This window comes from Mchenga conophoros, linkage group LG19 (genome assembly GCF_057382185.1).
Source record: "Mchenga conophoros isolate Kocher_MC1m ecotype Shallow Benthic linkage group LG19, M_conophoros_male_GT1.1, whole genome shotgun sequence".
NCBI lineage: Eukaryota > Metazoa > Chordata > Actinopteri > Cichliformes > Cichlidae > Mchenga > Mchenga conophoros.
In genome coordinates, this window is record NC_140544.1 from 31,128,205 (window position 1) to 31,152,411 (window position 24,207).

Sequence of the window (24,207 nt, forward strand, 5' to 3'; positions counted from 1 at the left end):
AGGCCCCGTTTTCACCCTGACACACAGCATGAGTCCTTTTTAAAACGGGGAGCTGTAATTATGTTTTGTTTTTTGGGGTTTTTTGCTACGTCAGACAGTCAGCTCGTTGGTAGAGAACCCGTCTCCTGGTGAACGTGGGTGTTTTTGTTCTTGCTGAGAAGGGGCGTCTCGGTGCCCTGTAAGACAGCATGAGGACAGGAGTCTACAGGCCTGTAGAAGAGATCACGTTGCGTTTAACATGGGTCCTATGTACTCGTGGGTTCCATAAAGCTGGCAGGACATCCTTAGCTGTGGCCTAATAAAGCCGACTCGCCTCGGTGGATCACTCTTAGGGACCAGGAGCAGATCTGCACTGACAAACTCGGACCATCTTGTCTCCTTTCTGACCCACGCATTAGCAAAGTCCTCTAGTGTTCGCTTGTCAAACTCATTTTACACAATGGGCCACATATAGCTCACTTAAGTGGGCCGAAGCAGTAAAACTCCACTTTTTGACGGTGTAAAGAGTTTAACTGCACATTTTAATGCTTCAGATTTCTTAATATAAGAATAAGCTGTGCAATTTCATCTCCGTCTATGTGATAAACCAAATTCTGCTGTAAATAAAATAAATCTCTCAGCACGACTCTTCAAGCTTAGAAATGACAAAATTAATGTGTAAAACTGCAGAAATAGTTCTGGTATATTATTGCACAAACTATGCTGGAATTGTATTAATTTCCAGAAAATTTATTATGGTATTCACTGTGGATCCACTTAAAAAAAACATACGTTTCTACAGTAGATGGTGAAAAAACTGAAACTTTTTTGTCATTAAGTGGTTCATTAATCATTACTTAATTACTTTGGCATAGTATAAATGTCTGTGTGGGAGGTCTTTATCAGTAGAAAAAGATGTAAAACTAAAAAGTCCAAAATGTATACCCCCCTCCACATTTTCCGAGGCTATCCAGTGGATTGGAGTGGACCTAATGTTTGATATCCCTGCTTTAGGGTGATGAGAATTCCTGGAAATGACCCAAAAGGAAGAGTGTAGGGAAATCCACCACATCTGATTTAAACCACTTTCGCTAACTGAAGTGAGGCAACAGTGGTAGCTTTAATATTGTGATCACATCCTTAGGCCTGGTGGTGCCTGCATAAATGGATACTGTGGTTCTAGAAACTGAGCAGTGAGCCAGCTGAGCCCTCTTGTCTCAAAGGCTTTCTACCTGAACGGCAGTATGTAACCATAATTACGAGACTTCCATTAAAAATAAACAATTCTCCATTGCTCTTATCCTGTAACCTTTATCCTCTGGAATTTGCTTGTTCTTTTATTTTAATTTCTCCGTCATATGGCCAACCTTAAATTTTATATTTATTTCATCCTGTATACTGATTTTCTGGAATATGCCTCTGTTTGTTTCCTTTGTTTAATCTTAAAATAAAAATCCAGGTTACGCTTTTTCTTTTTAAACACCACTTTTTTTTCTTTGCCGTTTTATTGGACGCTCTGAAACCTCTGGGGATACTGACACTGGCATATTTTTCATGTTGAATATACACCGTGACTAATTGAAAACAAATTCCTGCGCCTTTTTTCATTTTTTTATCTCGGCTTGCGTAAATCTCGTTTCACCGTCTCTCCTCGGAAAATGCGTGTGTATCATCACCTCCTCGCGCTTCCTTTGTTGTTAGTGAGTCAGTAACCAAAACTCCACTCGCTCAGACTGCCTGTGAATTACGTAGATGAAGTGAAATTTGCGCTTAACAACTGTCCAAGGAGCCACTTCTAATCTAAAGTCTTTGAGATGTGTCTCTGTTCTGTTAGTGGAGTTGTTCAGGGGTGAAAAGGGGTGTTTGGTTTGTTTTTATATCTCCAGCATCCCCTCTCAGACTGCTCTACATCTCTTTGTCATCTGGCTGCGAGGTAAAGCGGCAGTTTGGAAAAGTGTGTCAGAGTTTTAAAGCCTCGCTTTATTGTCCTTCTCAGCATGCGCGTCTCATAACTTTCTAGTTAGCGACTAGTGGTTTCATGTTTGCACGGGGGAGCGGAGGAAGAGAAACTTCACACATCCTCTCCCTCTCTGAGCCAATCTCTCTCTCGCTCTCCCTGAACCCTCCCTCCCGACTCCTATGCCACCTCTGCAAAGTCGCACCAGAGGGGTACCTCAGGCGCCAGCCTGACCCCCACTGAGACTAACGCCATTGGTCACGGCCCCACTCCTCTCCCCCCCCCCCCCCCCCCCCACCACCTCCCTTTATCCCAGACATTGCCACCCCCCCTTCATTAGGTTTACCTTAACCCTCTTGCCCACATACATGTTTAAAAAAAAAAAAGAGAGAGAGAGATGAAAAGTAAACCGGGTGGTTGATCGAAGGCTTTAGTTCACCTTCTCCCAGAAGACCCCCAAACCTGCCTTTGAACAATTTTTTGGAGACTCCCCCCTCTTAAATCTTCAAGTAGGAAAGGTCCCCCATCATTGTAAAAAGGATGAATCTGGAAAAATGCTATAAATCTGAGATCACAGGCACTCTCTGGCCCTAGATAAATTCTTGCACCTCGGCCTGGCCCGCCGCACACATCTGCCTTGCATTTAGACACTTTTACATGGCAGGAGTCCACAGGAGCCTCCAGTTCCCAAGCCTCTCCGCTCAGCCCTCCACCCCGGCTTCAGCACTGCATCGACAACACACACACAGACACGCACACCTCAGCAAACGGACCACCATCCTGAGGCTGAGGTGAGGATTCGCTCTCGTGGGGACTCGCGTGCACAAACACACAGAAGTAATGTCAGACTTTACAAAGTGCTTAACAGTTGCTTGGATAACATGCTCACCGTCAGTGACATCTCAACCCCCACAGCCCTTCTTCTTCTCCCCTCAGCTTTGAGGATGATTAATGAACACAGCGCCCCCCTCTGGAGTCCGCTTTTAATGAAACATTTGGTTAGCAGTGTCTACACAAGCCTCATATTTTGCCCCATGACCTGTCTGAATGTTTTCTTTCTGTGTTTTTTGCAGCTCAAAAGGAGCATTCTGCTGAAGAGGACCAACTTAATGCAGCACAGAAGAGGTGGGAAATGCACTGTAACCGCTACAAGCTAATAAATGTTGGAGGAAAAGTTACACTGGAACAAACAAAAAATCATATTTTCCCATCAACACAGGGAAGTTTGCCAAGTGTTAGTGATTGCAGGAGCCACACAGCTGTGAGTAATGTAGCAAGCCTCAATATGAGGAGATAAAGTTTGTGGTATCTGATAACTAATGCTTTCTATGCATATAGCTGTATGCACATATTAAGGATTCTGCAAAGATGCACCAGTCTCGGCATGTAAGCACTTTGATGAGTGAGGCGGCCATTCGTTGGACAGGTATAAGATGATGCATATTTCACATTTATTGTTGAAGATTGGGCACACATTCATACGTGCACAAGGAGAGATTATTTGAGTTATTTATCTTTAAGACAGTTAAGCAACATGTCTTGGGCTTATCACCCACGTACTTTCACTGGATCCTCTGTGCTTCCTCCCTTGCAGTTCCAATCATTCTTATCTGCCATGTTTTGTGCAGAAGACTCCTGAGAGTTTTCTGAGAGGCATCTGATTTATAGGCGCGAGACCCACCGGCAGCTGCTGAGCTCACCGTCCGAGAGAAATCTTATCTGGAACGTATCATATTGGAAAAAGATGGTGGAGCAGACAAACAAAGCAAATAGATTATTTTTTACCGTGTTTGGATAGCGAGCAGGATTGTTTGCTTTATATCGTAACTCGCCCGCTTCCAAAATAAATCAAGAAAAGTGCATAAAGGAGAAAGCGAAAGGCTCCGGACGCGAGTAAATGTAAACTATAAACAATTAGAAAGTTGATTGCTTTGGACAACACTAACTCAGCAAATGGCCCCGAGCTGTTCTGTTTCATGTTGCTGCTTTGAGCCAAGATAATCACCGAGAGAATGGCTACACCTCTCCTCCTCCCCGGCCCCACCCTCGCCATATAGCGATGTTTCTGTTGAACCAGGCGCGCGTGCCTTTGTCTGCACCCCCCTTGTGAATGAGTGACACCACTGTAATGAAGGTGTTGAACTTGGAGGGGAATATTGATCAAAAGGGCCCCGCAGCTGACAGCACCTTTAGCTTTAATGAAGTTTTCCTTTAATTTCATCTAAAGAGGGGGCTGGCTGACTGGTGCTAGGTAGAGCGAGAGGGAGGCAGGGGTCTTTCTCGGGTTCCCACAGAGCCACCTCGTAAAAGTGACACGCCGTTGATGAATATGGGCGTCAGAGGGCTCTCTGGGCCCTGGGTGGGCTCTCACATCTGTGCTGGATGAGGGATCCTCACACAAAGGCATAACAGCAGCAGTGTTGAGATTATGGCTTGTGTTAATAAAAGAAATAGACAACACATCCTTAGTGCTACCTAATACCTCAGTCTAGACCTCATGAGGATTCAGAGTTTAAACGCCTCTGAGTTGAAGCTCGCACGCACACACACACAGCAGGCATCGACTGGGAAATGTGAATTAGGATTTTGACAAGAATTGGGGCTAGATGTCAAACCTGAGCATGATTTCACAGAAGATGTTACTGTTAACGGTCACCGAGCCTCCATGTCGGCCTCGTATGTTTCCGGCTTGTCCTTTGCCCTCTCCCGTCCTCGAGAGCGCAACCTTTCGGAAGCGTCATGAGTACAAGTACATTTCTTCAAATTTGGCACACGGACCCACTTGGCCTCAAATGTGAACCGAGTGCATTTTGTTAATCAAAGTCACTGTGACCTCAGAAAAAAACACATTTTTGGCTGTAATGCAAGAACTCTTGCAGCAATTATGAAACAATTTCAAGCAAATGTCCAGTTGGATGAAGTGATGATGCCATGACATTTTAGTCAAGTGGCCAATACTGACCGCTATAACTCAGCAGAGGGCTGGATTGTGTCCATATTTCATATTTGGCCTGATACGTAATTGGTGGAAGTTTTTCACCCAGTTCACGGCTCAGGTGGCTGACAGATCTTCTATGTTTCGTGGCTTAAGATGTGTAGAATCTTCTGTCATGGCTACAACGTTGAGCTTTTATTAACCAGGCTTGTGAACACATGTTATTTGTTTCTCTCAGTGACCTAATGTGTCGATACAGTAGACATACAGCAGAACAAGAACAAACAACCCTCATCGGAGAGCAGTCAGATCAATTACTTTGTACATTTTGTTAGATCGCACATCACAATCTGTCCCCTCTCCTTAGACCGTCTCCTGAGATGAGTCACAGCTCACATTCATTGGTGATGATGGTTCATCTGTTATTTGGACTTTATTGCTTCTTGTCGCTTTTTGTTAAAGGGGGAAAAAGAGATATAACAGCTGTCATCAGTTATGAGGTTTTAGTTTGAGTTTCTTTTTTTAATGTAACCTTTATTTAAACAAGATGGTTTTGAGAATTCGCACATATAAAATTATAAACCAAATGTATCATCGACACACATGCAGTTCTGTGCAGAAACTTTGGCCACCCTTCATTTCTTTTTGCTTTCAAGGAAGCAGACTTGGAATTCCATCTTTAGGCACTTTGTAAACAGCAGCCTGTTGCAAAAACACATCATTTGCTTTTATTTCTTTAATTTGTCAAAAAGATAAAACAGTTTGACAGACATAAAATAGTATTTGTGCACCACCAACATGGTCATTAGCAAAGAGCTGTTAGCTTAACTCATTCACTGCCAGGGTTTTTGAGCATTTTTACTCATTTTTGAAGAGCCACAGAAAACTGTGTGTTATGATCATATAAACGCTGAACCTACCAAAATGAAGAACAGACTCTCTTCTTCCATCCAAAAAAAAAGCTTGTTTCTACCATTTTCCATTCTTTAGTAATCAGCTGTAGAAGAGAGGTGGGTTCCACCAAAAATGCCTGTTTTGACCACAAAAAGGGAGAAAACGAGCTTTTTGTGAAAAATACATTTCAAGCAGTCTGATGTTCACTGACAAGCTGCCCGAGGTTGTATTCTAGCCCCTCCCATTGAAAAACGTAATTGACATCTATAGACGTCAATGGCAGTGAATGAGTGTGTCGTTAAAAAAATTTTGAGGAAACTCTCGGCATTACAAGCATGCCTACATAGAAGAAACAAAGGAACTCTATCAGTAATGGTTTGACCCAGACCGCCACATTATTGAGACAGCGTGGGATCATTTTGATAGAGAATGAAAGAAAAGGTAGACGATATCCAAAGAAGCACTTTGAATGTCCTTCAAGAAGCCTGAAGACTGCTTAAAGAAATGACAAGGAAGCTTCCTGACAGAGGCTGTGGGTTGAATAAACACTGACTTTCAAGCTCATTGGAATTGTACAGCAACTGTTTTTGCCCTATATACTGCATTTGCTCCCTAGTATGCATTTTATACATTTAAAAAAAGTCAACAGACTTAATGAAGACCTAATAAAACCACTTAGAGTAAACAATCATGTATGCTAGACAGCCTAGACGCCTGAAATGTGATTGGAGCACAGCAAAAAGTTGCAACATTTGAGCCAGCTTAACAGTTAAAATAGCACACACAAAAAGATGCAATGGCTTGTGAGTTTTTAATGAAGTAACTTAAAACGAATTTAGCAAAAATGTTTGGTTTTTTTTTCCTCTCATCTGTCCATAGTGAGCGCTGAAGCCTTTTCCTCAACATGCACTCCTAATTTGTCTGCTTCGTGTTTGGGCTCCACTGAGGTTTTCTGGTTCTGTCCTCAGTTCCGTCTCATTAAGCCTCCTTCTTCCCCATCATGCTCAATTTCATTTGGCCCAAGTGCCAACTCTATAGTCATTGTGCAGTTATGGTTTTGCTGCTGTTAGTTGGTATATTACTCTACTCCGTCATTACATATGAAAAGATGGCCTCCGCTTTGTGCCTCTGCTGAATCAGCCAACAACACGGGGGTTTACGCCTGTAATCTTTTTGCTGCCAAAACATAGGAATGCAGAGTTGCCTGTCTAAATACTTTGCTGATTCTCACGTCTGTTCATGGTTTTGTAATGGGTCTTTTTTTATAGCTGTCAGTGAGGAATGCTGAGCTGTGGGCGCTGCAGTAAAACCCTCTCACGGCAATGGCATCATAGCGTGGATTACTGACATGTCGTCATATGTGCAAAAGTGAAATCAGCCTGCGATGGCAAAATGAACAAAGGTCCGCTTGATTTTGTTTGTTTTCTAGGTATGTGCGAGAGTGTTTGCATCTGTTTTGAGTGAGGCTTTGTGTATCGGCTTGTTTCTGCTTGCTCATGAGGCTAAAAAGAAAAGCTTGTTGCTCTGATTAAGTGCACGCTTTTGACATGATGACCCAGGGTCAAGAGACGAGCCGGTGGAGAAGAGACCCAGTTCGTCATGCCAGAGCAGACAACAAAGCTGCCTGTGACAGCACGTCTGTTTTGGTCAATCTAAACATCTTGGAACATTTTCTTCTTCTAGCTGCTTCTTTAGATTACAGGATGATCTACAGCGCTCTCCTGTTTTTGTGCATCCCAGCAAAAATGACGCATCACTTGGAAATGGGAAGCAGACTCATGCAAAAACTTTTCTTTCTTTTTTTCCAAACTTGTAGCTGGCCGTCTGGTCACCATATTGTGCACCATTTGACTCCAAGTGAACTTGTCTCAGATTAGTGTCGCACAAAAGCCACCTAGCATCTGGAGGTCAGAGCGTATTTGGGCGTCAGTGGGACAGGAGAGCATCCCTTGAATCATGGCTCCCTTTTATCAACCCCCCTTTTTTGGACAGGCACAGGCCAGAAAATGTCTTTCATGTTTGGGTTAGAGAAGGGGGAATCTGAAGCAGCAGGCTGCTTTTCTTGCCTCGTGTGTGCCGCTGAGAGCCTTGCGAAGACTTCAGATTTGGTTACAATTGAATTAAGCTGAGGAGCTGGCCTTAAACAGTGTTGTAGCTCAGTGAGTAGAAACACCCTCAAAAATCCAGACTACATTTATTCCTCTGATTTGTCTTTGTGTTTTTATGCGTGCATTCCCGTCTTTGATTTGTCTGCCAGTGAACATGTTTTTGTGGTTGTGAGTTCCATAGTAGCGCGTGTGTGTGTGTGTCGTGTGTATACTTGTTTAAATGTGTTTCTAGGACCACTATACTTGTAGGGACCAACAGTCACTTGTCGGGACAAAATGCTGAGCTCACAAATTTGAAGGCATGTTTGAGGCTCAAAATATGGTTTTACAGCTGAAGTTACATTTAAGTTATGGTTAGAGTTAGGCATTCATTTCTGGTGGTTAAGGTAGGAGGCTGGGAAAAGCATATGTGAATTTAAAGTCCTCACTAATATGTGAAAACGTACGTGTTTGTGAGAGAGACAGAAGGTGTGTTTGGAGGAATAGGAGCCTGTTCTTGGCTGTCTTCATCTCTTCTGGCAGTCTTCCCATGCAGGCTGTGGAGGTCAATGTGATAATGGAGCCGCCGCTACTGGCTCTCCCCTGTGGCCCAGCAGGGTGGACGCTCTCCTTCCAGCTCTGTTTCTCACCTCTCCTGCTGACTCTAAATCCATCATTTTCTCTCTACATTTTACTATTTTAAACTCTTTTCCTCTCTCGCTCTCTCTGGTTTCACGGGTTTACATACCGTAACTGCCTTGTACTTTCTAATGTTGTTTAAAATCCAGATTAGTTCACAAAAACATACTTTCAGTCAAAATCTGAGATTATTTATGTGTGATAAGACAACACTGTTTGAGCCTTTGCTGTGTTTCCACCCCTCCCTACAGTTTCCAGGACGTGGTGAACTACTTTGGTGTTAAGCCAAAGTCCGGGGAGAAAGAAGTAGCTCCGAGTTACATCTTTATGCTTTGGTACGAATTCTGCAACGATTTCAAGAACACTTGGATACGACAAAGCAAGAACATCTCCAAGGAGAGGTGAGCTGGTACCACTACTGGGTTAAGTCTCAGAAGAAATCAGGAGAAAGGAGTCAGGAAGGGCGTTATTAGGGTTACTGAATAATCCAACAATCTTTAAAAACAAAACAAAAACAATGACTGAATTTTCCCTGTTTTCTGTGAGTATGCTAGAAATAATCATTCTAAAAAAAACTAATGTCAGGAAGGGAATGTAAAACTTTGCAAGACTCAAAACATAATCATTTCAGATTAGACTTCTTTGTTTCTGTCACCTTTGGATTGGTGCTTAACACCTCTGGACATCATGTCAAATTAGCACTAATTGTACAAGGGTGATGTGCAGATGCCGGGTTGTAATTAAAGCAAGGAGGGAGGCCATCAAAGAGGAGGTGAATGGGGGAGTAGCTGAGGCCTTGGTCCTGCAACAGGGGCCTGAATTTATGTTTCCTCTGACCTGAGGCGTAATTGGTAGTGGGCTGGGGGGTTCCAGAAAAAGGACCGGCAAGCGGACAGTGGCCTGTGGTGGTTTAAAGGCTGCGTGTTATTAGAGAACTGATAAACACCGTAGCGATGCTAAGCTCGAAGGAGGCGGTGAGCTCTCGCTGTCCAGAGAGACTGTGTGGTCATTTTTATGCCACATTAAGTATCACATGGTTTCCCTGTTTACTAGGTAATCGTGCCGCTTGTTGCTCGCAGCTGATTGTGCTTATGTACATTTAACTTTATTTTAAATACTGTTTGTGATCCCATTAAAAAGCCAAGTGTTTTGTTTTTTTAAGGTTGCCTCATTATCTCATCAAGCTGCTGTCATTCTCTGCTCATTCCCACTTAAAGGGCTTTCACTGACCGCAAACTCCAGAGTGGATCAGAGAGAGTGTGTGTTTGTGTGGCTGGGGGGGCACTGCATGGCTCTGTGGTGCCCCAGGAAGATATTTAAATGTCTTGCTCTTATAAACAAATTCACAAGAGTGCAAGGATGAGAGGCTTTGTATTTGATCTGGTTACACTTGGTTCCCAATTGATTTGCAGAAGTTTCATTGTGTACTTCTTTTAACTGTCTGATAATGTTGAGCCTTGCTGGTCTCTTTCTTCTTTCCATAGGTTGAAGGAAGCCCAAGAAAACATCAAGAAGATCACAGCAGAGAAGAGAGTCGAAACCAAGAAGATCAATGCCAACAGTCTGGTGAGAGCTGATCTGTATTCAGAGACCAAATGGAATTTCCCAAAAGCCGCTCTTTCTTGTGTCGCAGCTGAAATCGATGCGCTGAATCTTTTTGTGGTTCTTGCCAACAGAAGGAGAGGCTGCGACAGAAGGAAGCCAGCGTGTCCTCCAGCTGAGCAGAATGATAAGTGGCAGAGCAGAAGAAGCACGGACCGGCGGTGGTGCGCCAGGAAGGGTGCAGGGGCCCATCCATCCTGCAGTTACCACCTGCCTCAGCAGCACTGGACCCTACCCTCTGTTCACCGTACGGACCCACAATAAAACATGGTCAGACTTTTACTACTCCCACTACCGTATCTGTGCCCCACTAACAGCACTGGACATCCCCTCCCCTTCCCCTGTTCTCCACCGCCTTCGCTTCGAGGCTTTTTTGGCACAACCCCAGTTAGCAAAGACGATTGGCCGCCGCAGCCGCAGCGAGGGGAGTCATAAAGGCCAAAGGGTTGACCTCATTCATGCAGCATGGCGTGACCCCTGAGTGCCCAGCTTGTGAAAGGTCTCCAGGGTTCAGCGGGATGCACAGCAGAGCCAGCTGACACATCCACAAACGTCCTTCTGGACCTCTTCCGAAGCACGAGAAACAGTTTCTTTTCCAAACTGTATCAGATGGCGTATGTGTTAAAACGATGCCCCAGCGCGGGCTGTGTTTCTTAGACGTTGTTGTCGACCTACAAACAGATATGGCTTTACTGCAAGTGCTGGGAAAGAAAAAAAATCACTGTTGACAAAACAGATCTCTCACTTGGAGCAGGGAGAAAGAACTTTCCTGTGTCTTTCGCTGTAGCGGGTAGCTTTTCATTCACCACGGCTCATTAAAACTCTTGTAAATATGTCATGTAGTAGAACTGGCAGGGACTGTACAGCTTTGGGAAATATGATAGATTATCTATGCTGGGCTTTAAGTGCGGACGAAGACACGTCGTGTAGAAGTTGAGTGCGTGTTTAAAAGGGGCGGGGGGGCCTATGTGTAAGAATGTGAGGTTTTGCTGTACTGCACCAGACTGACCTCTCCTGGGTGACGGCCAGAGGAGAGCAGAAGCTGGCAACAAATGTGGCCCGGAGCCTCGGCTCACACAAAATTGGACTAAGAAAAAATAATAGTAATAGTTTTGAATGACACAACAGGTTTTGGGCTCACCTGCAGTTTTAAAGAGAACTTATTAATCCTTCAGTGAATGCTGTACATGACGTTGTCCCAACACAGTTTTAAGCTGCTTGCTTTAGCTGTATGTTGCTGCACGTCGTTTTACCCCCCATGCTGACCGCATGCGTTGTTTTTGCAGCTGTCTTTCACTGTTTTGCACCTCCTTTTTCCTATGCAAGAGTAACGTTTCCCGTTAGAAAATGTATAAATTATATTTCTTCATGATGAAATCTTATTTTATTTTTGAACAAATAGAAAAAGTGTAATAAAATCATGCTTTATTTTCACTAATGTAAGATGTAGCTATGCTCCTGTATCACTAAAGAAAATTGTATTTATGTAACAAAATAATTATTTTATGCCCCCCCCCCTCCCAAAAAGAAAAAAAAACAGCTTTGTTTTGTATATTTTGATTGGTAACTGAATTGACTAAGAAGTTGCTTGATAGGTCAGTTGATTCATGGGTTTTTTGTTTTTTTTTTAATGTATGTTGTAAAGATTTCCAGCGTGCTCATGGAAGTCGAGTGCTTTGCACAGAATAAAGACAGAAAGTTTAATGTTTATATTTTGGAGTAATGATGACTGTATTTTGGGTACTGAGAACATTTAAGATGATCACCTGGAGCCATGCGAGATGTTATACCTCAGATTTCATCGTCACACTATCCATAAACTGCCCCTTCGATCGATTACTTGTTTTTACCCTCCAAAGTCTTTCACTTGTGCCATTTATTTTGTATACAAATCTATATAAGTCGAAACTTTAAAACTGCTATATTTTACTCCAGAGGAGTTGGAAAAACAAAACCAGAAACATAAAAAATAAAGAAAATGAGCAGATGCTGACCAAGGAATTGCTGTAGCCTCTACTGTATGTATGTTGGTTCATGTGACCTTCAGTAGCTCTCATGTGAATGCTTTGTAATTTTATGGAATTGTTTTAAATTTCAAGAAATAAACTGTGGGATGCTGAATAAGTGGGGCTTATTTTGGACGAAGACGTGGACTTTGAAAGATATGTTAATGCGGCTTCTTTCAGTTTTCTGCTGTCAACGCCTCGATTTAGGCCCGCGCTGTGAAAATATGATATTTATGTAAGGAACCTGAGTCATTCGATGATTCATAATTCAGCCAGACTGTTCAATAAACTGAGTCAGAAGTTGTGCCAGTTCCTGGAAATCTCCTGAAATAAAATAATTGGGAGGAAATTCTCATAACATCGGTTTAATGGATGTAAAATTGGATGAGGTTGGTATTTTAATAATTTGAATGAGATTTAAAACTGTTATTACATATTCATTAAAAAAACTTTGTTGATCAAATAAGAATCAGAAAATTTCCAAATGATTTTTTTTTTTTTCCTTTTTTAATGAAATGTTGGGACCTCCCTCAACTGTAACTGACATCTATGTGAACCAAAGTAATGCAAACTGTGACTGAATACATCAGTCGTATTTATTGTAGACTGGCTAAAGAACAAAGCCTCTAGTTCTAAAATTTTCCCCCCATCACCCACTTATTTATAAATATGTTCATTTAGTAGAACATCTTTTCATTTACACTTGAGAATTCCCTTAAGAACCTGACAGATTTGCGAGCCTTGTAACCAGATGCGGTGAAATTGAATCCCATCATTTCAGCAGATCGCTGGAATAGCTGACTTGCAGCTTTTTTCCCAAAACGGACTTTAAAATATATTCCAGGGTCTGAATGCGAGTAACTCGGTAAGATCCTGGCTCGGTGCAGGAGGGGAGCAGGAAACGGTGAATGGAGGGATTCAGCTTTTTTGTTTTTGTTTTTTTTTTTAAACACAGCAGATAATTTTCGCAGTATTCCAGCATCCATTTATTTAGTTTTCGTGGATAATTTAATCAAATGAATAAACAAATGGGTTACATCAAAAATGGCTTAACATTTTACAACTATTTCACCTCGGTAATGTATAAGCCACCACTGTACACTTCCATTTAAACTAACTTCAGAAGCCATAGTTTCTATATTTGACTAAGCTCACAACTTCAAAAAAAATAAAAAATAAAATAGAAAGAAAACTTCACTAATGGACTTCGAAATTCACAGAAATCAATTAGGTTAACCTTGAACGATTCTTGAAATATCGAAATAAAATCATTTTTCTCCTTTTACAAATAAAGTCGTTCGCCTATCAAATTCCACACAGTGGAAACATCCAGTTTAGCAAACATATATGCGTAAAATGCAGGATGGACGGAGACGTTTAACAGTCACAAGGACTGTTTTGGAGCAGTTAAATAAAACCGGTGTTCTGCAGTCCTGTGGGGGCGAGGAAGCCGTGCGTAAAGCATGCCCATTCCAAGTAAGAGTTTCCGTGCAGTGATCTTTTTTTTAGTCTGGTGATGTGTAACAAGTTGCTTTTGACGTTTTTTTTTTATTATTTTGTTTTAAGTTGCATGTCCATATTGGCTCACGTGCTGTACAGGAGAGACGTAAGTATCAGCGTGTGCGGTGCTTATCTCCAGATGGAGACGAGCACAATTTCTTGGCTGTGAGACAGCTATCAAGTCCACTAAGAAGAAGAAGGAGAAGAAAAAGAAGACATGAAACACACACACATAATCGCTGTGTTTTAGTCCAGGTCTATGGATATGCAGCGACACTGTTTGACGCGCTGGATGCGCTTCTTCTTGGTGGGCGGCTGCTGGTCCGGACAGTTCAATGTGAAAGTCATGGTGGTAAAACGCTTCGGTTTACAAAACGAACAGGACTGGAAGGCGCCCTCCTCCCTCCGGATGTGCCTGGGGATGTAGAAGGAGTTGCACTGTCCGTAACAGAAGCGGTTGATGATGGTGCGGCTGACGCAGCCCTCCTCGTGGATGGTCTGTTTGAGAGGTTGTGTTTTGCACCAGTCTCGTTTCAAATACTGGCGCTCCGTCACATGTAGAGCTTCCTGGCTGGACTCCAGCACTTCGTCGGCGGGTGAGGATGAGCCCGGCCTCTGGCGAGAGCCCGAGCCCGCCTGCGGAGTCTGCGGTTGCTGCTCCGATTCGTTTGGGTTGCTTTTGTCAGGATGAGGAATGGCGCCTTGTGAACCTCTGTTTCTTTTTGAATCCACCGGAGAGGAGAGCAGCCCAATGATGAAAACCATACTGTAGAAGATATGCGTGGAGTTGGCCATCCTTGTAGAGAAAAAGAAAATGGTTCGTCACTCACACAGTTTTCGGCTCTGCATGGGTTACGCACAGCTGTCATAGTTTTTACGCTGCGTAAAAACGCACCGAGGGAACTTTTTCCCCATCATTTCTTCTTTGTTGAAACAACATGAAAAGGAGGCTGACGTTTAAAAGCAGTCATTCATTTGAGTCACCTCAGTCCAAATAAATGACAGAATAATATAATTATGTTCCCATAATTATCCATTCTCCAAAATATTCCTGCCGAATTTATCTAAAAACAGTAATAAACCATGTCACATGTCCTGTAAACCGTTAGTGGCTCCACACTTGCGCAGCATGAGATAGAAAAGCATGCAGTTTTACCATTTCTATAAGTTATATATCATGATGTTTAAAAAACAAATAGAAATACCTGCTATGCAACACTGCTGCTACAAGTGCGATGATCTGGTCCTCGAGCTTCACTGCGGCACCTTTCGAGATGATAGGTACCTACTGGTGTCGACTGTGCACTGGTGGGACTGTGGATGGGTGGGAGACTAAGCGCTCCATAGACAGGGGCCAGGGGGTTTAATACAAATTGCTACAGCGCCGGACTGTCTCCCTTTTAAATGTCTGCCAGCTGAGATGTGCACAGCAGTTATTGGCTAAGCACGATGTAGAGAAAATCAAGACTATCCGCCCCCTCAACAGTTTCCCTTAGCCCACAGACAACCGAGAAACAGTGAAAGAAGGCAGGCAGGGAGGGAGAGGGAGCTGAGTGCGTACTGGGGGAAAAAGTAAAAGTGCGATTTTTGTTTGTTTGTTTTTGTTTACATGTTTCAAGAAGACACGACCATAATACGGTGCATTATATGTAAATGTGCAACTATAAATGAAAAGCGGAGCTCGAGCTGCTAAAGCAAACAAATGCAGTTACAGACAAACTTTAAAAGATGAGCCAAAATGCAGCACCTCAGACACCAGTTAGTCGAACTCCATTTCCATCCATTCAGCAGGGTGATAGACGTCCAGCCTGAAACAAGGGTAGCTCTTCATGTATCACAGACCTGAGAAAAACAAAAATCATTAAAGGCATTTTTTTAAAAATTACATTGCTTCGTACAAACGCAGAAAAAGCGCAGTGGTGTAGCCTAAGCCAGAGTATATGTTTAATCATTTCACTAATACCTGTTCATTTATGACCCAAACGAGTCACGTGATCTCGGCTTAGTCCATATTTTATCAGCTCAATTGTTTTGTGTGTGTTTTTTTTTTTAAAATCAGTCATCTTCAAGAGGAAGTTTGGGATTAGTCTCATAGATGATGTTGTATCCTTCATGTTTGGCATTATTGAAGGCATAAACGTTTGCCTTTTCAATTTATTTTTTTTTTAAAAAAGTAAATGGTTTTAGAAATTGCTGACGTGACTCTAAAATGACCCACTTGACGGATTTTTATTTATTTATTGTCAAAAACCTGGCATCCCTAAAGTTTTCTTAACCATTCCAGCCCTGTGAAAGGGAACTTTAAGGAAGCTGAGAAGTAGCCGCACCACCTCCCCCCAGCATAAACCCATCCTCTTATTACATTGCCCAATCTGACGTATTTAGGGGTCATGACAACGTCATGAGTCAACAACCCCCCAAAAGACCATGCGCTCCGGTCAGTGCAACATGAGATTAAAGCGTGGCATTCTGCCCCAGGTCCAGTCATACCTCACACACATGAAGGATGGCAAGCTTCCAAATGGGCTGAGGAATAAATCTCCAGGAATGATTTTAACCCTCACCCGATCGGGAAAGGCTTCCGAATCTGCAGGAGGGATACAATGTCAATTTGCTTTCTTCATGCCGGGTTAGTCAAGTACATAATGTTACATTTTTAATAGTATCTGGGGCTTTAGTTCTCAGTTTGAGTCAGATTGCTGACTCAAAAAATAAAATGTTGGACAAAAAAATAAAATAAAAATAGTAACCGGTTTTTTAAATCTTTATATAAACTCAACTACGTTTAAATAAATGTTGTAAATAACGTCATATATTTCTCAAGTAATATATTTTAAATCTGGATAGACCTTCAACAAGTTAGTGTAAACACTCTAAACTTCCAGCTGACACATTCTGGAGGCCTGCGCTAACATCCCAGTGCAGCCGTATCTCACTTTGCAGCTGTCTGCAGAAGCTGTAGCACTCCCCCTGGTGGTTGCACGGAGTCCAAAAATTATTCAACCACAAAACAAATCATGTTGTTTGACTTTATTCGTCTGATGCAGTTAGCACAAAAAAAGAAAAGAAAAATAGCTGAAGACTTGAAAAACAATGGCCTGCAATAGACGTGATTTCATGAACACTGTTTGCTTTTTTCCTCCCCACAAAATCCAACAAAGGTGCATGTTTTCTTCCCCTGTTCAAGACATGACAATAATAATATGGAATAAAAACCCTTTCACTTCAGTCAAGTCCCCCCCCCCAAACATCTACCTAACATTAAAAGGGCATAAATATAATGACTCAATCAAAACATCCCAGTCACACCAATCACATTTTACACAATTTAGCCTGCACACTACTAACTAAACGTAATCTTACAGGCTGATATGTGTCGACATCTTAACTTCTAAATTGGTTTTACTGAAGTAAAACAAATGTAAGGCATACAAACATCTCCCAATAAGGCCCTAAAATAACACAAACAGCATCTAGACAGCTGACAATAATTTAAGACCCTGAAAACATGAATAGGTTAGGACGTTTAACATCACTCTCAGCAGACACCTGCATAGTTAAAGGAGAGAAGAGGCCAAATGGATATTCACTATAAATCGACAGGCTTCGTAGCAGACAGCAGCCTTCCTTGGTTGAGAGGGTTTCTGGGTGAACCTCTGTAATAGTTCATGTCCTTCCCAGCTAGCTGCTGCAGAGGCTTCTGAGCTCCTGATGGCTCATTGGTTGAGCAGTCCACTTGGGTCTTTGATTGGACCTTGTTGGTCATGTCGCCCAGCGCACAGGACTTGGTGCGTGACTTTTTTGGAGGCACTGGAGGGGGCTTCTGTAAAGGGCACGTGTGGCTGGATGGCACCTCGTGTTCTCCGTGGTGAGGTTGAAGTTTTGGGTGAGGGGAAAGGCCACTCTCTAGACTCACAGCCTTTGCTACTTGTCCACGCTGGTTGGTGATGGTACCTGCAGTTCTAACAGGTTTCCTGCTCTCTCCCATGAGAGAGTTAATCCTGCGAACAGTCTGACGCACAGGGGTGCGGTGGAATTTAAGCGGCGACTTGATCTGATTGCTCTTTGAGCCTGTGGGAGAATAAATGGTGAGCTTGTTGAAGTGCTGAATGTGGTCTGCCACACGACGCCTTTCAGCCTCCTGACTGTGTGATGAAAACGTTGGTTGTTTTTGGACTTTGGTACCAATCTCTGGAGAAAGTTCCCTCTTGTCATGTAACACACTGACTACAGCGTCAGTTTTAGGTGGTGTAACAAACTCATTTCGGAGTTCAAGACCTGGTTTGTATGGAGTTGACTGCCGTCCAGAAGAGACACCTAGTCTGAAGTGAGCAGGACTTTGGATATCCAGAGCATCAATCAACTTGCTGCAGTTCATCTCCTCCATCTCCCTTTCTCCTGCTCCTACTGTGAAGCTGTTATTCCCACCAGCAGGAGCAGCACAGAGAGAACCTTTCTCATCCTGGATGACTGGGCTGTGGGATTCAGCAGCCTCAAGAACTACACTATCAATATGCAAAGGAGACAAAGCAGCAATTTCAATCTGGCCAAAAGTAATGTTCTGTTCATTAGCCAGAAGGCTCTGCTGCATACAGAAGCTGGGGGCTTCACTTGGCACAGACAGAGATTTGGCTGTTGAAGTCTCTGGAGGAGGGTCTGTGATCATGTTGGATGGTTTTGAAATACTTGCTCCTGAGGCTTTGCGGGACTCCTGTATGACAGCCTGGAGATCACTTCCAGACTCTGAGAAGGCCTTCTTGATTTTCAGCAGGGTGGGACCGGTTTGTCTCTGGGCTTCAGGGATTGAGCTCTCGCTCTCGAGGCTCTCTGCACTGGAAGCACAACACAACTTCATGGGAAGGCTGCTTACTGCTGGGGGCTTGGACACGACGATGGCGGGCTCAGACATGTAGCTGCTTTTAAGGCACAGGTTCATTGGCGTATCCGTGAAAGACCCGCCGCTCAAGGCCTGGGCTCTTACGGGCGTCTCCGCACACCACAAGCTTCGGTGGGCATTTAAGTCACATCTGGGCGTCAGCAAGTTGTCTTCAGACTTACTAATGAACTTGGAGCCTGGAAAGGTACATTTTTGATATGCATTACATGACAAGAAGATTTAATATTTTATTTTAAGCATAAAGTTCAGCTGTCTGGTACTTACTCTTGGATTCAGTTTTTCCAGGCTGAACTGATGGAATGAACTCTGTCTCTTTGGTGAAACGGAAACTGGTGGTGCTCTCCTGTTTGGCAAGTCGCAAACCAATGGACTCAGAAGCCTTTATGAGCAGCATGAAATGAGAAATGAAAGAGGGTGAAATGTCAGAGTAGTATTTTGTTAAAAAGGATCCCACAGAAAAAACCCAAAAAGTAACATTAAGATGTTAATATCATGACTTTTGCAGTTAGTTCTTCAGAGGATGATAAAAATCACTCAGAAGAAACAATCCATTTGATTTTTTTTTAAAGTTTTTATTAAATCAAGAATACACAAATGACTATAAAGCATTAGTATAGAGCCTTAAACAGCCTACACAATGTACTCAAACACTGGTTACTATCTATCTATATCTAGATAGAGATATAGATAGATATACATACACACACACACATTTATTAACATTCGTCCACCTGAGTGCTTAGTGTAGTAAAATCACTGAAATCTAAGCATAACAAACACCATTCTATTGTTTGGTACCATGCAAATATCACAATTTGGTCAGTAATATTACATCATATTACAATTACGATTACCTGTAAAGTCCTGCATGGATTACTTGTTTTAGAGTTAGTCACTTTAAGTAAACTTAGTACATTAAAAACAACAATAAAAAAAGTGCTACTGTGCACAAATACATGCCACATTACTCCTCATGTGCAAATGTATTAATTGCAGATTATGCATGAATGCACTTGACTAATCTTTCAGTGTTTATGGGAAAACCAGAGAAGTGGTTGATTTCCATCAGGCCAACACACTTACAGCGTCTTTGCTGCTCTTCCCCCCGAGGCTAAAACGCAAGCGCAGGGACTTGTGTGGAGCTTCTTTTTTGCTTGTTTTAGGAGAAAAGCAACCAGCCTTTCCAGACTCAACTCTGAAAAGGATAAATAAATAAAACAATTATTAGCAAGATAAGCTGGGGATAGTTTAGATTAAAGGCTAAGGCTTTACAAGTATATCTTCCTTTGGATGAGGGGTGGGAAATTCATTTTCCCAAATGGCAACATTTGAAATTGGGACTGTTGTGGAGGGCTACACCGATAATCAAAGAGAAAATGAATACATAGTTCAGCTTATTGGTGCTGCCCTTCACAACAGTCCCAGTTTCTCATGTTGCCACTTAGAAAATGAATTGCCCGCCTCTACTTTACATGATTTTAAATAGAAAAAGCAACAAAAGTGAGAAATGAATGATCACATCTGTACCTGTTGATAAGGTTTCTGCTGCTGAGTCGTCGGCTCTTCTTCCTTGCAGATGTGGTCGGTTGCCTTCTAGACCTCCCTGCTGACGACAGGACATTTTGGGAAGAATCCAGCATCCCCAAAGTACTGCAGGCTACAATATTTAAGGAGGAAAATTAAAGCTGTATTAAGATCAAGAGATACCATAGCAGTTTATGCCCAGTAATTAAACATTCTTTACTACCTGATCCAGGTGTGGAGGGCCCGTTGAACAAAATATCAGGAAGCAATTCTATCCCAAGGTTCTTTTTGACAGATCTACGTTTCTTGTTTGAAAAGCCAAAAGAGCTGCCAGACTCCAGAGGAAGTTTTCGCTTGGAGGCTGGTGTTGAAATCACAGGAGTTGCAGAAGAAAAGACTGGCAAAAATCACAGAAGAATTAATGTCTTCACACATGCAGGATTTGATCATTTCCATTTGAAAACATGCCAAACGGACTCAGAAATATTGGCAGAAGCTTGTAAATAAAATCAAAAATCAAAAAAAAAAAAAAAGGCAGAAGAGTGAAAAGCCAATCAAGCAAGCCTGTGCATTATTCATTCATTATCACGGTAGATGCAAACTGCTTTAATCCAAGTGCAAAAGAAGATTTAAGCACGAAATCAAATATGTTCCCAGATTGATTTATTTTATTAAGGAAATTTTAGCTTGTCGTTTCTTTTGTATAGCAGATGGATTACTACAGTTTTATCATGCTACATGGCAGGCAACACGGTACATACCAAGACTGTCTGTGTGGGGGACATTTGTGGGTGTTCTATTAGTTTTTATCTTATTCAGTGCACCATTGACCACATCTGAAATATGAGCCAAATACACATTTACTGACTACAGCAGTTTAAAAATAACATTATTGAATAACATGCACTGCAATGCAGTGCTTACTTTCACTTGCATTTGTCTGATGTCTTGAGTGACATATTCTAGTTGAACTGAAACTACAAATATTCACATATTGTACCAATAAGCAAAGAATTACTGTAAATCTGATATAGCCTTACCACCCAAGCTGCGCCTGCTTTTCCTCTTCATTCCCGAGTTCAGCTCCGGCTCTTCTAGTTCATCATGAGCAGGAGACAGAACCCCTGCCTCACAGCCCATCATGGCAGGAACTTTGTCTTGAAGAAACTTTGGTAACACACCTTCAATGCACAGACAGTCAAATATTTAGAGGTAAAACAGAAGAGTGAAACCTGACATATAGAAGAAATGCTTTTAAGATCAGCGCCTCAGGTCATACCAAAGCTGTGAGCATTCTCTATGAAACACTGGACTACAGCGGCCTGCAGTTTGAGGCGTTTCTCAGTGTTGGCGTTCATCTTCTCTGTGCCATCACCAGAGTGGAGGAGGTTGGGTGCCAAGATTACAGACAAGTTACTGCTATCCATCTTATTCTCTGCACTCCTGTGATAAAGCAGTAAAAGTAAAATATCAATTCTTTAAATATAAAAGTATTATGTAATAAATAGCATAAAGAGAATTTGAAAAAAGGTGGTTTTACGTTAACTTACCGTTTAGATACATTGTAAAGAAAGTCAAAAAAATAACGCAGCACACATAAGTTCCTGTCTGGCAAAACACAAGACAGCAACATGGTGGCAGAGGTCCTCTCCTCCTCATTTGGGAGCTGCTGAGCCTTGAAGAAGGCTTCCTGCAGCTCTGTGGGAAGCACGGGCTCCGGTAACTCACGGAAAAACTGCTTCACCAGACCCGCCACATCGCAGGGAAGAGCAGTAGATAGGCACTCTTCACCCGCATCCAATTTTGCCTGGACAGACAAAACACAGCTCTGTTGTGTTAGACAGTCCCCAGTGTCAAGGTCACTCGGTGAAAGCGAGGTCAGCTTCAGCCATCACTCACCCTGAGTGCTTTCAGACGAACAACAGAGCCTGATTTTCTGAACAGGCCCTCTGTGTCAATCTGTGCTAGCAGCCTCATGCACGCGTCAACCAGAAAACTAAGGGCAGTTAAACAAAAACAAAAAAATCATTAGTATCAAATGCACAAGATGGGACATGAAACAACTTGCCAGCTGCAAGTTTGAATAGCCTAAAATATGCATTATTACCTACCTTGGAACACTCCCACATTCCATATTGTAATATGGCAAATTCTCCAGGGACATACCAAAAACCTTTGTCTGGGGAAAAAATAAACAATAAAACATTATGTTTGCTCAGCTTTACAACTTTTAACAACAAGGCTTGAAAGTTGGGGAGGAACAGAAACGGAGCTATACTGCTGTAATAAAACTAACAATCTATAGGCTGCATCAAGCCACTCACATATTCATCCATTGCAACACTGTGGTTATACAGTTAGTGTGGTCTTCCTTACAGACCAAAACCACTGCCAAAATTGCCATTACTTTTGACCAGTTGACTGACTGGATGCCAAGCATTCCTAAGTTTAAGAGCAACACAGAGGCACTTTGTTGGTTTAAAACTGTCCAGCCTTTTTCAGCAGAGCAGAACTTTAGTACTTGCCTTCTTCCTTCTGACCTAAAGGTTGGACTGTTTCTATTAATTCTCTATCCACAAGAGGGACTATTCGTGCAAATGCAGAAGTTCAGCCTTCATTTGAAAAGTCAAAGTGTGTTGCAACTAACCTTGTGACTCCTGTAACCCATTTATAAGTAGAAGGGAGGGCTTCAGTAGTTATTTCCACTCATTTCCACATTAACTGACATTCACTTTAGCAACTTACATCTAATCATCTGTGCCGTCACAATGTCAAAGTGTGTATTAAAGAAATATTTTAAAACCCACACAAATATGAAGCTATATAAGAAAACACTGGCCTTTAGACTAACAAAATCTATGCTGTGAACAATGACGGCAAGACCCAAACAAAACACCTTCAGTGCTTGGGTGACAACAGTCTGCGAACAAATGGGACTCGTCAGCTTTCAATAATATGCTAATCTGATTCAAGAGTCTAACCAACACAATGCCCAAGGTTAATAGTGTGAACTTGCTGATTTGTCGTCTAACTACACCAACACAACGATTATGATGAAGTCCTACATTTCAGAATCGCTGCAAATAATTCAAGCGAGTGGTGTTGAAGATTAGTAAAAACGTTTTATTTAAACTTACCGAGTTGCTGGCTGCTGACTTGCAGCTGGCCGCTTTGTTTTTGTTCCAGTTCTTTGTTTTAATCCCGTACGCTGAGCGGAGGTGCTGCACGGCCACTAGACGCATCACATTTTTCTCCATGACTCTCATTTTTGCAAACGTACCTCGAAATTTTGCACTGATCACTTATCTCTGCCACAGCAAACTCGCACTCACAGCTCTAACAGTTCAGGCCTGACCGCAGCCTCTTTGACTTTGTTAATTTCCCAAGACCTCCGGACGATAACTCATGCTCAGCGTGAATATTAAGCGTCCATAAAGCTCTGTAGCAACACAACCGTTGATCAGCTGTATGGAGAATAACCTTACTTAGTCCTAATGAATAGACAACTCGACTAAAGTTACATTATGGAGCACTTATCTAAAGGTTAACTTCATGCATACGTTGCGATGCAGTTAGCTAGCTAACATTAGCCAGCTAGGTTAACACATTGACTTTCCCCTACTCTGAAATAACCGACACAGCATCTAAGTTGCACGCGGTCTAAAACGGCCTACCTCCTGTAAAACAACAAACTCTATAAATGAAATAAGTTTAACTCGTTAGCTAGCTAACTGCATTGTAATAAGGTTCGCTCCTCACATCGGTTGCCCACTGTTTCCGCAATGCATTCAAACAGCAGCGCTCCCTGCTCTCTCCGCTGTGATTGGCTGAAATCCTTTTGAATAACGTGCTTGCTTTTTTGTTTGTTTTAACACCCAGAGCAGCCTCGCTGGGCGGTGCAGTTTCTGTTAAGGCAGAGCAAAACTCAAGCAGACGCTGCGATCAACCGGTAGGCCATGTAGTTTAAATGAGTCAACCATTTGAAAAGGAAATTTCCGCTTTTTCGTGCCTGTACACAGACAGTCCCTCTTTTATGCTGTGTCTAACATATCTAGTAATAAGTAAAGTTAAATATAACCTGACTTTTAAATAACCAACATGTTTACTGACACCACCTGAGTCTTTAAGGACTTTAAGGACTGGGAATTGTAAAAGTTTTTATACCAGAGAAATGACCTAGTTAATTT

At 42.3% G+C, this 24,207-nt stretch overlaps 3 protein-coding genes across 8 annotated transcripts in view; 1 reads left to right on the forward strand and 2 right to left on the reverse strand.

Moving 5' to 3' along the window:
* Positions 1–12,217, forward strand: part of LOC146552645 (formin) — a 48,374-nt gene extending 36,157 nt beyond the window's left edge. For both annotated transcript variants that reach the window (XM_085258354.1, XM_085258355.1), the window contains 4 exons: positions 3,010–3,061; positions 8,743–8,892; positions 9,976–10,057; positions 10,168–12,217. In XM_085258354.1, coding sequence (XP_085114480.1) covers positions 3,010–3,061; positions 8,743–8,892; positions 9,976–10,057; positions 10,168–10,212 — 329 coding nt within the window. In that variant the 3' untranslated portion in view covers positions 10,213–12,217. The remainder of the gene's footprint in view (positions 1–3,009; positions 3,062–8,742; positions 8,893–9,975; positions 10,058–10,167) is intronic.
* A 663-nt stretch (positions 12,218–12,880) lies between these two features.
* grem1b (gremlin 1b) lies at positions 12,881–16,521 on the reverse strand. 3 transcript variants are annotated; one of them, XM_085258360.1, is made up of 4 exons: positions 16,449–16,469; positions 16,090–16,186; positions 14,805–15,441; positions 12,882–14,395 (listed from the first exon to the last, which is right to left on the reverse strand). In XM_085258360.1, exon 4 carries the CDS (start codon positions 14,392–14,394, stop codon positions 13,846–13,848), a length of 549 nt encoding a protein of 182 aa, XP_085114486.1. In that variant the 5' UTR covers position 14,395; positions 14,805–15,441; positions 16,090–16,186; positions 16,449–16,469; the 3' UTR covers positions 12,882–13,845. The 3 variants fall into 3 exon arrangements, with proteins under 3 accessions (XP_085114487.1, XP_085114486.1, XP_085114485.1); XM_085258361.1 differs by having other exon boundaries at positions 12,881–14,395; positions 15,347–15,441; positions 16,090–16,521; XM_085258359.1 differs by having other exon boundaries at positions 16,090–16,521.
* A 93-nt stretch (positions 16,522–16,614) lies between these two features.
* Positions 16,615–23,838, reverse strand: arhgap11a (Rho GTPase activating protein 11A). Of its 3 annotated transcripts, none has more exons than XM_085258357.1 (12): positions 23,158–23,838; positions 22,132–22,199; positions 21,920–22,016; positions 21,571–21,827; positions 21,300–21,463; positions 21,061–21,201; positions 20,782–20,856; positions 20,244–20,417; positions 20,024–20,099; positions 19,580–19,691; positions 18,761–18,875; positions 16,615–18,672 (listed from the first exon to the last, which is right to left on the reverse strand). In XM_085258357.1, the coding sequence occupies exons 1-12, from the start codon at positions 23,284–23,286 to the stop codon at positions 17,189–17,191; spliced, it is 2,892 nt and encodes a 963-aa protein (XP_085114483.1). In that variant the 5' UTR covers positions 23,287–23,838; the 3' UTR covers positions 16,615–17,188. The 3 variants fall into 3 exon arrangements, with proteins under 3 accessions (XP_085114483.1, XP_085114482.1, XP_085114484.1); XM_085258356.1 differs by having other exon boundaries at positions 20,024–20,153; positions 23,158–23,837; XM_085258358.1 differs by lacking the exon at positions 20,782–20,856 and having other exon boundaries at positions 20,024–20,153; positions 23,158–23,837.
* Between the last annotated feature and the right edge of the window lie 369 nt (positions 23,839–24,207).

What these genes read in the sequence shown, in the direction of transcription:
- grem1b (XM_085258361.1), bottom strand. Translation starts at nt 14,394, where the DNA reads ATGGCCAACTCCACGCATATCTTCTACAGTATGGTTTTCATCATTGGG.
- arhgap11a (XM_085258356.1), bottom strand. Translation starts at nt 23,286, where the DNA reads ATGAGAGTCATGGAGAAAAATGTGATGCGTCTAGTGGCCGTGCAGCAC. An exon ending in GAATGTGGGAGTGTTCCAAG is followed by an intron (nt 22,017 to 22,131) that starts GTAGGTAATAAT and finishes AACTGCCCTTAG; the next exon opens with TTTTCTGGTTGACGCGTGCA. An exon ending in CCCCCACACAGACAGTCTTG is followed by an intron (nt 20,418 to 20,781) that starts GTATGTACCGTG and finishes GATTTTTGCCAG; the next exon opens with TCTTTTCTTCTGCAACTCCT.